Source organism: Elaeis guineensis, chromosome 2 (assembly GCF_000442705.2).
Source record: "Elaeis guineensis isolate ETL-2024a chromosome 2, EG11, whole genome shotgun sequence".
In the NCBI taxonomy this organism is placed as follows: Eukaryota; Viridiplantae; Streptophyta; class Magnoliopsida; order Arecales; family Arecaceae; genus Elaeis; species Elaeis guineensis.
The window spans coordinates 123,120,478-123,138,522 of NC_025994.2; the positions used below are offsets into that span (position 1 = coordinate 123,120,478).

Genomic DNA, 18,045 nt, shown 5'->3' on the forward strand with positions numbered 1-18,045 from the left:
TGAAAAGATAAAATACATAAAGGTTGATTGTCACTTCATCAGAGATCAAATCATAAGTAAACAAGTATGTACTCCATACACTCATTCTGAAAATCAGGTGGTTGATGTGTTCACTAAGTATTTGAAAGGTAGTAGATTTTTTTTGCATGGCAAGCTGGGAATGTTGGATATCTATGCTCCTCAGCTTGAGAAAGAATGTTAGAATATTATTTTCTATTATTTTTTCATGTTTATAGTTCTTACATTTCTGTCTTTTTTTAATTAGACTTTCTTTTATTGTATAGTTCATTGTATCTCTATTATATGGTTCATTGTATCTAGACCCCTATTATATGATTTATTGTATCTAGACGGTTCATTATATTTGAACCTTTATTGCTCTATATATAAAGTCTCAGGTAACATGAGAAATAAGATAATTATTTTCTTTACACAGCCATGTAATAATTTCGCCTGATGGAGAAAGTCTATAGTGCGTTGCCTTTCAAAGTCAAAGTCAAACTGATATACCCGAGTCCTTCATTATCTGATAAACCCCTTCCCCTTCATTCCAAAGGTTCAATCTGATTGGTCACCATCCATCCAAATTCCAAAAACGGGAACTCTTTCAAAAGTTAGCCAATATTGTGCATGGTGGCTAGAATCATGCTGACAACAACCAATGTTTTCATGAAATGTTGATGCGTTGTGGTACCATAGAATTATTTGAAAAGTTTGATTCTCTCCCCCCTTCGTTGTATTAAGATTAGAAGTTTTGTTAGTGTTAGGTGCCAAAATAGGAGACAAGAATAGCAAGCATGGAATTTTGGAGTAAGAACTTATGCATTGCAACTCTCTTTCCGAATTTGCTTATTGATGCAAGTATGGATAGTTAATTACCGATTTTCAAACAAAATGTCCCATGAAAATCAGAAACTTGTTCTATCATGGCATAGACTGGTAAGTTTATTACTTGATTGGATATAATTGTCTCTGCAATGCATTATATGGATAACTGGAATGTTTTCGTATAAGTTTAAAAAAGATGTACTAGCATGATACGAACACAATTTTTGTCATATGAACTTGAGTCACAAATGATATTTACAATTTCACACCTTAACTTATAGCTATTTCAAGGAATTTTTTAATTTGACTAGTTAGAGTTGTTTTTATTAGATCTAGATCCATTCTATTTGGTTATTGGAAGTTAACTTTCATACTAAAACTTTATTTAGATTTAGACATGAAAGATATCGGTTTTTTCGTTTGGAAGAAGATATTTATAGGATCCAATTTGAACTTTTTTTCGACAACAATGATATTTTTTATTTGATAGAAGTCTAATTATTAGATCGGGCAGGACCATTGGGCCAATCCAATAGTCACTCTTCATATAAGGGACATTGGGTATTGGATGATCCACCCAAAATTAAAGATGATTTGGATGCACCATGTTTGGTTGATTTCATCCCCTCCTCAAAAGTGTAAATTTGCTTCGAAGGCGGATATCCAACATCATGATGGGTGATTTTATATTAAAATATATTAACCAAAATATCAAATCTAGAGATTTTCTAGGAGAGAAATATATCTTCATTTTTTTTAAATTTTTTTCACATGGTATGTGATATTGTTTTACGCACGCTAAAGCAGATAATTAGGGACGTTATTTCTATGGAAAAAAAAAATTTATCGTGATTATTAGAAAGAGAAAAAATCTATTAAATATTTTTTAATAGATATTTTTTAAAAATATTTTCTATTTCAATCTTCAATCCCAACTCCCGAAGCTTTATTTAGAATAGAAGGTGACTAATCATGGTAATCTGAATCTCTGAGAGTTTTTTTTTCATCCGTATCTCTTGTGTTATTTTTTTTTCTTTTCAAGATATATCAGAGATTTTTTTTGATATTATATAACCGGTGATCTTAAATTTTCGTAGCATATCAAATAAATTATTTATATATATCCAAGATCTCAAAATACTATATTATAGCGAACGATCTTAGATTACTAAAAATCAGGTCATCCTAAAATTTGGATTAATTACTGTAGTGATCTAGTTGGATCACCAAACGCTCCCGTAAAGTCTTGTATTTAAAAAGCTCAAAATCAAAGGAGGGCTTGTCTGTTGTCCACGGCGGGGAGTCCATCACACGCGGCCTTTCAAAGTCAAAGTTTCATTACCGGATAAGCATGCGCTCCTTCCCCTTCCTCGGCCCGTCCAAATCCCGAAAACGGAAACTTAAAATCCAACAAGAATCCCATCTTCCTCTGTTTCTCTCCTCCGAAATATTCGGAACGGCGCAATCTTATAAGGCGGCGACCTATTTCTCCATCCTCTCTCTAGCTCTCTTCTTCTCCATTCCTAGCTTGTCCCGCTTTTCCTCGACCACCCCCTAATGTGCCACCCAAGCGAAGCGTCCGACCTGCCTTTCTCGTACGGCCGCCGGAACCGTAGGCCCGGGAGCGACCCTCTATCGTCGCTCCATCGCCCATTCCCCATCCCCATTCTTATTCTAATTATCATGACCATTGGTTCCTCCTCCTCCAAAACGAGCGCCACCATCAGTCACCACCCTCCCTCCTCCTCCACCACTTCGTCCACCCAGGCCTGCGCCGCCTGTAAATACCAGCGCCGCAAATGCCCACCGGACTGCACCCTAGCCCCGTACTTCCCCGCCAGCCAGCCCCGTCAATTCTTGAACGCCCACCGCCTCTTCGGTGTGAGCAAAATACTAAAGATGATCCACCATATCGATCCTCGTCACCGTCCCGACGCGATGCGCTCCATCATCTTCCAGTCCAACGCCCGCGCCCAGGATCCCGTCGGCGGCTGCTACCGCATCATACGTGACTTCGAATGCCAGCTCCAACGTGACAATGCCGAGTTGGCCCTCATCCACCGTCAGCTTGCCTTTTGTCGGGCCCGGGCCCGGAACCAAGCTAATCTATCGCCCGCCGATCTTAATGATCTTCCTGTTCTTCTTCCTAACCCACCTGACGATGATGATGGTGGTAATAATCTTCCTAATCTTCTTCTTAACCCACCTGACAATGATGGTGCTAATAATCTTCCTAATCTTCTTCTTAACCCACCTGACAATGATGGTGCTAATAATCTTCCTAATGTTCCTCTTAACCCACCTGACGATGATCGCGGCGGCGGCGCCTCCTACGACAGCCATCTCGTTCAGCCACAGCAGTACCTTTGCGATTTCTGCTGTTATGGTGGCGGCGGAGGCAGTGACCACGATGATTACGGCTATGCCGATAATATGTCTCTGAGCATCACCGATAGCCTTAAGAACAGTAAAAATGGATTGAACCTGCCGGCATCGCAGCAGCAGCAGAAGAATTGTGCGGTGGAGGAGCAGAATGCGAAACCGGTCGTAGATATGTTTGACGTCAGGCAGGATATTGCCAGTGGAGACAGCTCGAGGAATAACGCTGATGCCTGCACCAGGTATGGGCTAGAGTTAGGATTAGCTTCTTTTTTTAATATATATATATATATATATATATATATATATATATATATATATCTATGTATGTATGTATGTACATATTTATCTTTGCCCCTCCCTTTCTTAGTGGTTAGTTTGGAGAGTTTTTCAGTTGGCTCGGTCATGGCAGACTCGTAGCGCCATTAGATGGTTCAAATATGAAAAACCCGAGTTTGAATCTATCATCCAGCTACGTCCTTGCATGGATAACTATCTGCTCATATTATCCCAATGAAAGATTAATCATTCATTAATTAGCAAGCTTGTCCTGCGAAAAAGAATTTGTCACACGCATTCATCCCATTTCTCATATTTCAGTTTCTGACATTTTAAACCGAAGACCCCAAATCGACCTGGCTTTCCTTGCTGGGTCCCTTTCTTAAAAAAAGACCATGACAAATCTTGCCCCATTTCGAAGTTTGAAACTCTTTTTTCTTTTTTAATCACTTTAAATATTCATTTCATTCCCGATAATATAAATCACCTATTCTAAACATCTTCATGAGGTGTTGGTACAGAGTGATGATCCCAAGAATAAGGATGATGTGCATAGAGGTGACAAGATCATTGTATTTGTTTGTACCTCATGATCCTACATCATAGTTATCCCAAATCATCCTCATATCTAAAATCATCATCCTACCTAGTAATCTTAAATCTATCCTTGTGGATAGGTTTCTAAGATCACACAAAGATATTGCTCTTGAACTGAAATTTGAGGACAAAAATATTCTTCAATTTAATAAGAAAATTTTGATATACCATTAATACACTATATTGATATCATGGATCTATTATTTATAATATACATTATATAATAAAATTTTATTAATTATATTATCCTACATTTATATTTTGTAATTATAATAAAATATATATTATTATAATTTATGTTTATATTATAAAATCATTTAATATATTATTTCTATTTGCATTATTTTCTAATCAAATTAAAATTAGTATTAAATCAATAATATAGTATAAGTACAAATGAAAATATTAATTCTATATTAATAATTAACATAGTTTTATAGAATTAATAATTTTATTATCAAAATTATGACTAGCATATCCAAATAATTATATATATACATTGTATGGACCTACTTGCCATTCATATCTCTTTTCTTATGATTTATTTGATATTTCTGTTTACTAATTACAAAATATATAGAAATCAAGGGTAGTTTTGATATTATATGGTCTGTGATATGAGATTTCTACGGCATATCAAGTAGGTTATTCATGAATAACCAGAGATTTTTAATCATCAGAACATAGCATACTAAACTTAATAATCTTAGATTATCGAGGATTAAATTAACCAAGGATGAAGATCGACAGTAATATAAGACCACTCTTAGAGGAGGTTTGGTATGAGATGATCCATCCAAAAGATCAAGAAGATGTGAGTAGAGATGATGAGATTACCGTGTTTGGTTAAACTATGATAATCCTATGTAGCAATGATTTCAAATCACTTCTACTACTCAAATCATCCCTCAATCCAATGATAGAATATCCATTTTCAAGATCGAAAATTTAAGATCACCCCTAGGCAATGATCTTGAACCAAAATATAAGGATAAAATTATTTCTTCAATTGAAATATAAGAACAAAAATATCCTTCAATTCAGTTAAAAAAAATTGATATATCAATATACCGTTAATATATTATATCAATAATATTATATATTATATTTATGATATATATTGCATGATAATATATTATTAATCATATTATGATTGAATGATAATTTTAAATTAGAGTAAAAATATCTTATTATACTTTATATTTATATAATAAAATATTTAATATATCACTTCAATTTGTCTTATTGTCTAATCAAAATAAATATTTATATTAATAAATAATATATTATAAATATAAACAAAAATATTAATTCAATAATAATAGTTAATATATTTTTATGGCATTAATAATTTATAGGACTGATAAATATATTTTTATAGAATATATTAATATCAATATATTAATAAATATAGTAATATTTTATGTATAATATATTATATATAATTAATAACTATATTTTTATAGAATATATTATGGATAGTTTGGGTATTATATAATCAGTGATCTTGGATTATCATGGAATACCAAACAGATTACTCATAGATACTGAAGGATCTTTAATCACTATATCATAGCCTACCAAACTCAGTGATCTTAGATTATTGATGATCACATCACCACAAGATTTAGATCACCACAGGATTTAGATCACCAATGTTCTCATTTGGATCATCAAATGCTATCTTATTATATACAATAAAATGAACCTTATGCTAATCTATTCGGTCTAATCCGATTAGCCAGTTAGCAAAAGCCTTATCCTTGAGCCACCTAAGTTCTCTCAGTGACCAAATTTTATTTTTGTTCAATGTCTATAAGAGATTGTTGTTCCCGATCTCACACTATGGCAATGTATTTGATTTTGCAGGACCAAAATGAGCAAAAGGAGACCCAGACATGATCTGAGCGGCGCAGCCTCCTTGTTGACCCTCACAAACAGTACGGGGGGTTGGATAACCATGCCTTAACGCTCTCGTGCAACATGATTCATTCGTGATGATATTGGGACGGCTTTATAACTCAATTGCTGTGCACCTTTTTACCTGCAGACACAAGAACTTCCCAAGCTAGCTAGATGATGGATTCTTTTTTTGTATATTCACAAAATTTTCTTTATCTATTTATTCTTTAATTTTTTAACAAATTTTTTACAAATTTTTTAGCTTTATTTCCTTTTTATAAATAAAGTGAAAATTTTGAATTATATGCTGAATTTTCTATCGTATTGTTCTTGTACCAATCCTAAATGATAGTAAAACTAGGGTGCAGCAGTAGTGGAGGCTTGGACATTGCAAGCATCTCAGCAAATAATGAGGATGAGTAAATCAAGGAAGATATCATGACTCTTAAGCTGGATAATATGATCTTTAGAACCTATCTGGAGGCTTGAGTTTTAGATTCATGTAATATCCCTATGATGAACTGTTTTGGGACATTGACAAATTTGCGTGAACAAGACGTACGTGTGTGTTGAGGAAGAAATTCGAGATGTTGTCCTGGATCGAAGGAAAAAATTCAGGAAGCTATGGTAATATAAGAATATTGCACTTCTTAATCAAAATCATGAAAAACATTAAAATCATTATTATTAATTAGAAAATATATGACATGGTTGACCCACCAAAATACAATCAAAATACAATAAATGCACAGGGTGAGAAAGCAAGGCATAATCTTCGGCAATAATTTCTAAAAAGCCTAGTAACTTTTAAACACAAGTTTTCTAAATATAAGGTGAATCTCATTTATTTTAGGAACAGCTTCTTCTTTTCAAATGCAACTCTATGGATTTTTTTTTTTAAAAAAAAAATGTTATGGAGGTTTCCTAATGGCTCATAACTATCCAAGAATTTTCAAAGTTTCAGACTTTTAGATAAAACACATTGAAGAAAAGTAAATAAAATACTTTCACAAAAATTTTCGTAGCATCAAGAATTATATTTTCATTCTGTACATGTCAGATCATGAATTACTAACCGCATCTAATTTCCAAAAAGATCCCAATTGTTTCGAACTTCTTATTTTCTGAACGGGATATTTACAAATTCCGGTGAATAGATGAAGTCTTATTCCATCCGAGAGATTTCTCAGTGGTTAATAACTATCCGAGAGTTTTACAAATTTAAAACTTTTAGATAAAACATGTCTTATCGGAAATTAATATACGGGATCGTTGACCCATCAAAATGCAAATACTTGACGGCGAGAAAGCAAGGCATAATTTTGCGCAACAAAGTGAATCTCGTTTACTTTAGAAACGACTCGGGGGCTGCAGCTAGTAGGTCGGTTGATGTAGAAAGTAAGGCATAATTTTAGGCAACAAAGTGAATCTCGTTTACTTTAGGAACAACTCGGGGTTGTAGCTGCAGCTGGTAGGTTGGTTGATGTATTCTTTGATTTGTTCCTAATCTCTTCTGTCACGACAAGAATATCTTGTTCTTAAAGGGTTTTATGTCGAGCACTATACCTCACTATTCCTTCTCTCTTCTCGCCCAGTAGTCTTATTATTAAAATATAGTATTTACCAAAAAAAAAAAGGGGGAGAGTTGGTACATAAATCAAAAGAATAACTAAGTGTGGGCTGTCGAGGGAACATGGAGATCAGCACTTCACGACTTGTTCAGTCGAGACGTTATGTTCTCGGTAATAAAGGACGGACTTTGCTCAGTTTTTAGAGCAGTTGTTATATACGGATTCCATGCAACACTTCATCTTCCCTTTGAGACAAACTGTCAAGCTTGGATGCTTATGAACAAGTGAAAAGAAAAAAAATGAGATTAAAAGCATTTGATTAATATAACCATGTTTTTTAGAAGCATCTCGATCACATGCATGCCCGATCAAAATCTTATTGATGACAATGTTTTAATAGGACGAGGATATCTCTGGCAGTGCAGATCAAGCGTGTCAAAGGTTTTCCACATGCTCTCTGTGGAACAATATATAAAGAGGTCATAGAATTATTAGCACATCTACATCCTTCTCTTTTGCATCAATATAGCATCTATTGAGCTGAAAATATATTTGTGAATAGACCTATAGCAATGTTGATATCTCCATATATACTCCTTCATAGCTTATAAGGAATCTCCATGCGTACTCCGTCACAAAGAAACCAAGAAATGTATTTTTCTCCAAAAAAAAAGAATTTCTAAAAAGATGTGGTGGAAAGAAAAAATAGAGCAGGATCTAAAAAAAAAAAAAATCATATGGAAGAGCTTGTACAATTTGTGAGCGTAAACAAGGAAGCGGCGCCTTTCAGATCATGCTCTGGAACATCCTCAACTGGATTTAATTCCTCTTTCAAATCCATCTTACCACTGCAAATTAAACAAAATAATTAACAATTAGAATTGAAGAAACCAAAAGAAATTTTTTTAAAAAAATCAAATCGTTCAACATGATTATTGAGAAGGAAAAGCTGCATCTAGTGAAGAGAGGTCACGATCATATGGGATGTTAGAAGAGAAGTAATACTAAGTGAACAATTTTCTATCTACGAGGAAGATCTAAGCACCCAATTATAAATTCTTATACAGATCTTCATCCATTTGTACTACACTTCTATCTTGACAAAAAGAATTATAATGAATCTTGTTTTTTTTCTACTAGTATTACTGATTATTATTATTATGAAACACACGGCTCTATTCATCTTTTATTGTATTTAGATGTCGCCTCTTCTTAAAAACCTAATAAAAAATAAAGGAGCTTGTTATAGTATGAAGGAAGCTAAGACCTGAACTTAAATATCCACCATTTAGATTTTCCAAATGCAGTACGTAAACATTTTTTATGGCTACTTATTGCCACTTCAAAAAATTTTTAATCATCCTATGACGGTCAAATGGGAAAGATCTTGTTCGGATATGTACAAGTGAAACCGCCCCCTGTTATGGCAGGATCAACTTTGGAAACGGAAATTCTTATCAAAAAAAAAAACTTTGGAAACGGAAAAGAAGTGGAAAGGAAATTGAAGAACTTATAGAAAATCTATATCCTATATAGAATTCCCTTTTTTTAATATGGAAAAGGAGGTAAAAGCCACCTTATCCCATATAGAAACTGAATAGATATGGAAATACATCAATACGCGTGCAAGGACGTAGCTGGACCGAACCATCAAGCGAAAAAAATATTTGAAATTTAACGGCTCTTTTTATAAAAAAAAATAATTAGCAAATTATGGTCGTTCATCCATCTTCAGCTCTCTTAGTTAAAAATTTATAAAAAACATCGCTAGTCTTCTATTCTTCCATCTAAATCAACCAAATCTGAAACACAAAGAACTAAAAAATTCTTTCAAAAAAATGATCAGAAACAAGAGAACCCTAACCCCGAACCTGCACTGGAATGGTTCGGCGGTGGCGACGGTAGCAGCAAAATTCTTGGCAGATTCCTCTTCGTCGTCCCCTATCGTGAACGCCTGCCTGTCCTCGAACATATCGACAAGCGGCTTCACAGCCTCGTCGTCAACCCTGCACTGCTGCGGGTGCAGGCTCAGCATCGACGAAGTCGGCACTTCCATCTCCACCCCAGCATTATTATAATTATGATGGTTATTATTGTTAATGCTATTGCTATTAGTCATGCTATGGTTATTAGTGTTATGATGCTCATTGCTGGCTGGGTTGTCACCACCACCATCATAATAGAAATAATCGTAGTACTGCTGTTGCTGTGGTTGCTGCTGCTGCTGCATCGGAAGAACAAGGCTGCTTTGATGGCTACCGTAGATGGCATCACTGCCGGTGTCGTCGCCGGTGCTTAGAATGAGATTGGGATTGATGGTGACGTCGGCTGCGCCGGGGGATAGAGCAGCTTGGGCCTGGGCGCGGCAGATGGCGAGCTGGCGGAGTACGAGGGCGAGCTCGGCGGTGTCATGCTCGAGCTGGCGCTCGAGCTCGAGGATGATACGGTAGCATCCACCGACGGGGTCATGGGCGCGGGCGTTGGACTGAAAGATGATGGAGTGCATAGCTTCGGCACGCTGGACGGGATCGACGTGGCGGATGATCTTGAGGATGTTGCTGACGCCGAAGAGGCGGTGGGCGTTGAGGAACTGGCGCTGCTGGTCGGCGGGGAAGTAGGGGGCGAGGGTGCAGTCGGGGTTGCACTTGCGGCGCTGGTACTTGCAGACGGCGCAGGCTTGGGTGGCGGATTGGGCGGTGGAGGAGGAGGAGGAGGGGTGGTGAGTGCGGGTGCTGCTGGCGGTGATAGTGGAGGAGGTCGCAGTGGACATGGTTAGAATTAGACGGGGTTTGGGCGATGGGGCGAGGTTGGGGGGTCTCCTGGGCCTGCGGTTCCGGCGGGCCTTCGGTGGGGATGGGAGGGATCGATCGCTGCGCGCTCGGCTGGCAAGTAGGGAGGGAGAAGGAACGGACGAGCCGAAGTAAAGGAGGGGGAAGGGCCAAAGGAGATCGAAGGGATGGAAGTAAGAATCGGTCGTCGGAGAGATCTTGGCGTTGCGGAGATTGCGGCAGGGGGTGGCGAGAGAGGGAATGTTTCCTTTTTTTTTTTTTTATTTCCTGATACGTACTGGTCGTTCTGGTATTCGCGTTTGTGATGGAAAATGGATCGCGGGATGGTGATTGGATGGCTTCGGATGGAAAAATTTTGTAAATTTTGACCGTTGGTGGGAGCTGCCAAAAGTCAAACGGGAAGTTTTGTAAATTTTACATACTAGATTTGTTGCATCATCCCCTTATAAATTTGTTGCATTGTGGTTTTGGTGTCGATCTTGCAACGACTTGGAGTTAAGATCTCAGTTCGGAGGTGACTCTCTGTGGAGCATCGAACCATGCTGGATAGAGCTACATATTGCTGCGCAGGGTGGTGGCACTTGCTAACATATGCTGGGAAGGGCAACACTTGTTAACTTCGTTATTAATACCATACCTAATTTTTAGCTTTCTTCTGCTCGAGTGTCTGACTCCAACCTAGCGCACGTTGGCAGGCTGGCTCGCAAGTTTATTTGGGCCAAGGGGAATAATGCAAAGGATAAATGAGATGTCTTTCGTCTCCCTTGAGAGAGAGGCGGCAGTTTTGGGAGATCCAGAGCATATTGTGGCCACTTTACTACATGATGTATATTTGGTTTCTTATAATTTCCAAGCATGATGATTTGAATCTTAGGTGGAGCAGGCCATCTCAATCATATTGCACCCATCTCAAGGACTCATTTAGTTCATGAAAAAAAATTTTCTTTCTAAAAATTATTTTTCAAAAAATTACTTCGTAAGAATTGATGACTAAAAAAATAATTTTGATATATTTGATTGGTTATAGAAAAATGACTTATTGTAAAATAATTTATATTTAGTTGAGGATCTATTTTTCTGAAAAAAATCATGTAAAATATCTATTATACTCTTAATAAATATAAGACCATGCATTTTTATTCCCAAACTCTGTATAAATATTAAAATAATTTAAATATAATATTATATTATATTAGATCATAATAATTTATTATATTAATATAATATTAATATATAAGTATTGATATATTAATATAATATTAATATTTTAATATAACAAATTTATTGATATAGTTTTCATGAGAAATCTCAAAATGCAGCTCCTCTATGAATTTACACTTCTCATGGAAAGAGCCTTTTATGTTCTCTTTTTTTTTTTGAAAACTCCAAATAAATAAAAGATATTTCCCTATCACTCAAAAATTATCATTTTCCCTCCCTCATTTCTCGCAAACCAAACGAGTCCCAAGTAAGGGCTGTTTTGCAGCCTAGACGTGGGGCAATAGAGGTCTATCTGTTATAAGCCACGGATCTTTGATATTGCCTTGCCTGCAAATCTTTCTTATTTAGAAATCAAGTGACATTGTCATGCAAAGCCACCGGGATTTTTATGCTTTGCTGCAGGCATTTGGAGCAGAGTAGAAAAAAATTATAAAGGTTCCACTGTCTCCATGCCAAAGTCAGGATTAATGGATATGGAAGCCGGATACAGAGACGGCAATGCAGCATCCGCTGATTGCTGAATTCAAAAGCCAAGATATGAGATATATTATGGTATATTTGGAATGGCTGTAAAAAAAAAAAAAACTATTCAAAGGGCGAGCCACTTTCACTGCTGCTGTAATTACTCATGCCAAGGCTTCATGTGATGCGCACTGTTGCCCTAGTTTGTTTGTCGAGCACAGTTCTTAGGTTACTGAAGCGCAAACCCCCTCCTCCAGTGAATGCAGATGGTTCCTTCATCCTTCTAAAAGGGCCTCGGAGCTTTCTTACCAAAAAAAAAAAAAAAAAAACTTGGAGCATGTTTTGTTTTAAAATCTTGTTGGGAGAAAATTTGTCACTTAGGTTGAAAATATAGATTAATAGAAGAGCAAATAATATGATATGCAAGGTCGATGTCACAGCGCAGTCAGAAATAAAAATGTGTGATCTGAAGAAATATATTTCTTATGCATCGTACCAAAAGAATCTAAAGTCATCCAATATACAACTCGGGACCCTCCAATCTAGCTTTGGTCTCTCACGATCCTTAACTCACAGAGACCCTCCTAAGCAGAACACACGAGATCAACTGGTTATAATTTCGGTCTCATCTCGACTTCGATATCAAGCCTGTCCCAGCCTCTATGACAATCGACATCTGACATCTGTCCAGCATTTGCAGACAATCGGATGTCTGAATTGGCTAATTTCCGATTTCAGCTGCAGAAGCATTTCAGCCTTCACCAATCTTATCTTACTGAACATAGTTGACTCCAGCTACTACTTTCCTTTGGCACCTGTCTCGATCGGACCATGCCGAAGTTTCAACGAAAGAAGCCGATCCAACCCAATTCGTGTCCTTATTTTGAATTTCAAAGATTTTCATGATGGTTTCAGAACTGATAAGGTAGGTGCAACCACCATCCGATCTCGAAAATTTTGATCGAAAATCTCACTATATCATACCTAAATCGGCCACGTAATCTGTCTAAAATAAATTTTCAATCTTCACCTACAAAAAGATCTCTAGGGGATCCTCTAAGGTATGCGTGTGAATAGTCTTACTATACTCCTCATCTATTTCTTCGATTTTGACTTGAGTATTGGAGGGTCTCCATTGGAGCTAACTCTAGTCAGGACTTGCTTTGCAGGATGCTTTTTCGAAAGGACGTGCCATCGTTCCAACTTTTCCGACCAAGTCCCAGATTTTGACAGTAACAAATCTAATAATGAAATGTGTTATATGTAGATGCCTAACTAGTAAATGTGCAATCGAATTGAGCCGAGCTGAATCAAATAGTTAGAAATTCTTGTTCGACTCAACTCAAAATACTCGAACTCGAAACTTAGTTCAAAATTGATAGAGACTTAATATCTCAAATTCGAACTTGACTCAATAAAAAATAGGCAAAACTCGAGATCGACTTGACTCGAATATCAACCAAATTATACTCAAGTTCAAACTCAAACCTTACCATATATATATATATATATATATATATATACTCGAGCTTAACTCAAAAAACTATTCAAGTCAAGCTTAGACTCGAGTCGAACTCAAGTAGCTTGCACGTAGCTTAACTGATTTGTACCCCTACTGCCTACTCTGACCGTTGAACCCTCCTAACAAGACCTGGGCCATCCAAGAAGATTCATTTATAGGATACACTTTTATCTTTTATTTTTTTAACCTAATCATTAGGACCGTAAGTGAATTCAAGCCGGCCTAGCTCCGAGGGAAGTTGTGGACTAAGCCCAATCAATACGGACTAGGAGTAGACCCTAAAAAGGGTCAAAGGAAATTTAAGCTAGGCTCGGATGATTACTGGGCTTGGCTTGGGCCGCAACTTAAGCCCAAGCTAGACCCATATCAAGACTAAGCCCAAAGATTAGGTTTGTTAGATTTTGATTATTAGATTAAGTTTGTTAGGTTTTCCGAGCATCCTTTCTTGTAATTAATTGCTAGGCTTTTCATTTTCTTCTCGACCCCTTTCTATTGGTCTTCTAATGAATCAAAGGAGATCCAGCTTGTTCTTTACCTGTTGACCACCATTTCTCTTGCTGTCCACGCCATGACCATTCGACTAGATTGCTGGTCTGACCAGTACTCCATCACTTGGGTTACATATTAGATTCAAAGGAGAAGGAAGTAGTATTGGAGTCTAAGGGAGAGAGGAGAAAAAAATTGTAGTCCAAGCCATCTGGTGGGTTCTTCTCCTTTTTTAACTAGTTTGCCTTGTCATCCCTCTTTTGGATTCATTTAGTTTGGCATATCACAATAAAAGTCTGTTATTAGTAGTTTATTTTGAATGTTCACTACATTCCTAATGTTCAATTAAGAAATACCCAACTTTTAAGATATCTCTCGTGGGTTCATATGATTTTCTCGAATCATTCTAGATGGATTAGGGGGATGAGGAGGTGCTCGACATTGTGGATTATTGTGGTCAATGGGCTTTGGCCATTTTGAGCATCATGATTTTGCTCTTTCAGAGAAGGGAGAGAAGATCCCATTGCATATAAGTCAAAGTCTCCATTGATTCACAACTAATGTGAGATTAAAAGTGCCCTCCTCCTGCAATAGGAGCTCCCAGATGCGTGAGCATCTACTTTGGCTTTGACCGTTTTTGGGCTTCAATGGTCTGACTTCAGTGGACTTTGGTCATTTTGAGCCTTATGATTTTATCTTTTAAAAGATGTCTTATGGGAGAGAGAAAGTCCTATTTCATATAAGCCAGAACCCCTCTTGACTCACAACCGATGTGAGATTAAAGGTACCCTCCTCTTGCAACATGGATTATATCGTTAAGATAAACAAACACACCATGGTGGTGAGGTTAGTTTGCATGGCTACATCAGTACTTGGTTGTGCTCGAGAGCTCTGTTGCAAGGGGCAAGATAACAACGTTGTGGTGACCTATGGCATCCTCAGGAGTTTGGAGGAGGGCCTTCTTGATGAGCTTGTGATCTCGATACTATTAGATGTATGTCCTAAAAGCCAATATGGCTGATACATTGAGATATAGCTAGGACATAATTTTGTACTTAATATATTAATTTGATTAATAAAAAGATAAATTTATTTTTTATTCAAGTGTGATGTGCCTTTGAATCATCAATGAAATTAACATTTCGATACATATTCTCAAAATATTGAGAATTAGAGACATATATTTAATTCTTAAATACTCTCGGTTATAGTATTATCATGAGAACGGTGATCGATCCAGATAGACCAACGCACAGATCGCTTCTTTTAGGGTAGATGAGTCTTTAGTCTATAGTGTAGAGATACGGAACGATAAGTGCGGATAGTTGTTAGAGAATAACTAGTACTGAGCGTGACTATATGAGAGATCACTTGAATTTCTACTCGATCGTCAATGATTGTCTCGATGCTGTAGTTGTGTGAATGGTCCTTTGACCTGCGATAATACAACTACTCGCAATGAGGCTACTGAAGTTTGACTGACACGTAAACATACTCTCAATGAGCTCTTGTAGTGGATGTTGGTGATAGTTGATCCACTGAAGGAGTATGATGCACATCAAGATGGAATCTATCGATCTTGATAGAAAAGAGTAGTTCTATGAGATTTGAGAGGTTAAGTCTGAGAGTCTGTGGCCACAGTAATATGATTGATGGAAAAGAGTTTTCATAAGGATCATAATTAGACTTGAGCTGATCAAATCTATTATATGACTGATGATGAGATTTATCGATTTATCCATAACCTGTCATCTAGTTGAGACTCACGATAGAGAGACTGAATCATACGTGAACTACACCTTGAGATTTTTTTTGATTCTACTGGATTGCCACTACATACTACTAGGTATCACTGGTGGATTGTGAGAGCTTACTCGGATTATTCAGGATCGACAATCTTTGATGAGTTAGAGTAAAATTGTTCTGACCCATTGAAAAGAGTTTTCATGATACTGTGATAAAGATCATTGTATATCTCACTAGCAGATAGAATTGAACCTATAAGGTCACACAACAAAGAGATTAGATCTGGAATAAGCAATTGGACTTATAAAGTCTCAATTGGTTTTAAAAAAATTCTATTGCGTCTAAGATAATTTTGCTAGCACATGGTTAGATCCAATTTTCTCTTTACGTTTGAATTTCTTATGTGATAAGATTAAATTCAAATTTAATTACCTACTAATCATCTAAATAAATTAGATTCATTGGGCTCTTATGTAGCGAAAATTTAGTGTAGGAGCAAAATGGTAATTTTAAAACTTTTCAAAATTACTATTTTACAGTAGAATTATTAATTAATCTCATTAATTAATACTAATTAACCCTATACTAGGATCTAAATATGATACAACAGCATGCATTTAAATTTGAAATTCAAATTTGAATCAGTAAACCTTTTACAGTACTGTGTTCAGAACACATCACCTTTTGCGGGTAGTCGATCACCGCAATCTGATCACCGTCGGAGGGCTCTGATCGTCACATCGCAGCCACACAAATATCTGGCCTCTGCGGATCGTCCACACGAAGCTTCCTTCTGATCAGCTCCTCACGAATGCTAGTTCGTGATTTCACCCTTTTGATGGCAGATGTTGATCGAACTCCTTCGATCGATGTGTGCCGACTTCTCGGATGCTCTGGATCGTCTGCACAGTTACTTGAGAGGCTGATGGATCTCTCCCTAAAATTTGGTGGACTCACGACACTCGTGGCACACCAATCTCACTTCTCGAACCCTAGGTAGAAACCCTAGGGTACACACCAAAAACTCTGCGTCCAATTTTTTCTCTTTTCTTTCTTTTTCTCTCGGAAGGTTTTGGACCTTCACCTCACACACAAGCCTCCCTCACGCCCCAAAGTTTCTCTCCTAAAATTTCTACGCACGTCCCACCTTTCTCCTCTTTTTAAAACAACGTCGAACGTGTCTTATCCACGTGAGAGGATAAAGATAAGTGGTTGCACATTTGAATTCAAATCAAATTTGAATTCAAACAAAAACCAACTTATCCCTATCCTTTTGGGTGTGAGAAGAGAAGGGGTGTGGCTCTTTGTGCGTGGAAAATATTTCATGAGAAACCTTTTCTCGTGTAAGTAATGTGGCGCACAAAATGGATAAGGATGAAGGGGCAAGTGATAAGTTATCCATTCAAATTCAAACATGCTTTGAATTTGAATGGCTAACTAATTATTTTATCCATCCATATGGCGCACAAATGAGGGCGTGGGGAAGGGTTTTGCGTGAGAAAAATTTCACGAGAAGTTTTTTCTCGTGAATTCAAATGGGTGCAAGGAAGTTGGATGTCGCAGAAAATTTAAAACAAGGTGGTTTGATTCAAATTGAGCCAACCTAGTTTAAAATAGGTTAAGCATAATTAGACCAGATTAAACCCAACATAATTAGGCTTAATTAGGCTCAATAAAATTCTAATCAAATCAAGAATTAACTAAACCTAACCCCTGATCAAATCAGGGACTAAATCACCTTAGCGATTAGATCAACATTTAACCTAATCGGGTCAATCCAAACTGAATCCAATTCAATTGGACTTGATCCAAAATTAATTACTCAATCAAATTGAGTTAATTAGTAATTAAATCACTAATTAAATTTCTCATAAATATTGAGTCCAAATCCGATGGGCAATCAGGCATCAGAGATCATCGATATGAAACCCTGATCAAAGAGTTCAAATTTCAAATTCAAAATTTGAAATTCAAAATTTTGACTCCGGTACCCAAAATGTGTGAAACTCATGATCAAAAAATCCTAATTCTCAATCATAGAGTCCCAGATAGATAAGACTCATAATCAGCCATCAGATCAGAAAGGAACCACTAATGTGTGTGACCCCGCAGGTTCGAACCTAAGCCGGTAGCACAGGAACCAATTTCTGTACTAATCGAAGTGACCATCTAGCAATGGTACCCGACGACCGGATAGATAGAATAATCGCAATCGCAACATTCAGAACCTACGTGAATATGGTTACCGTATAATTCATCCCTT

At 36.9% G+C, this 18,045-nt stretch overlaps 1 protein-coding gene across 1 annotated transcript; it reads right to left on the reverse strand.

Moving 5' to 3' along the window:
* Window positions 1-8,143: 8,143 nt before the first annotated feature.
* On the reverse strand, window positions 8,144-10,326 carry LOC105038815 (uncharacterized). The gene is made up of 2 exons (XM_010914724.3): window positions 9,428-10,326; window positions 8,144-8,404 (listed from the first exon to the last, which is right to left on the reverse strand). The coding sequence occupies exons 1-2, from the start codon at window positions 10,324-10,326 to the stop codon at window positions 8,290-8,292; spliced, it is 1,014 nt and encodes a 337-aa protein (XP_010913026.1). The 3' UTR covers window positions 8,144-8,289.
* Window positions 10,327-18,045: the final 7,719 nt, after the last annotated feature.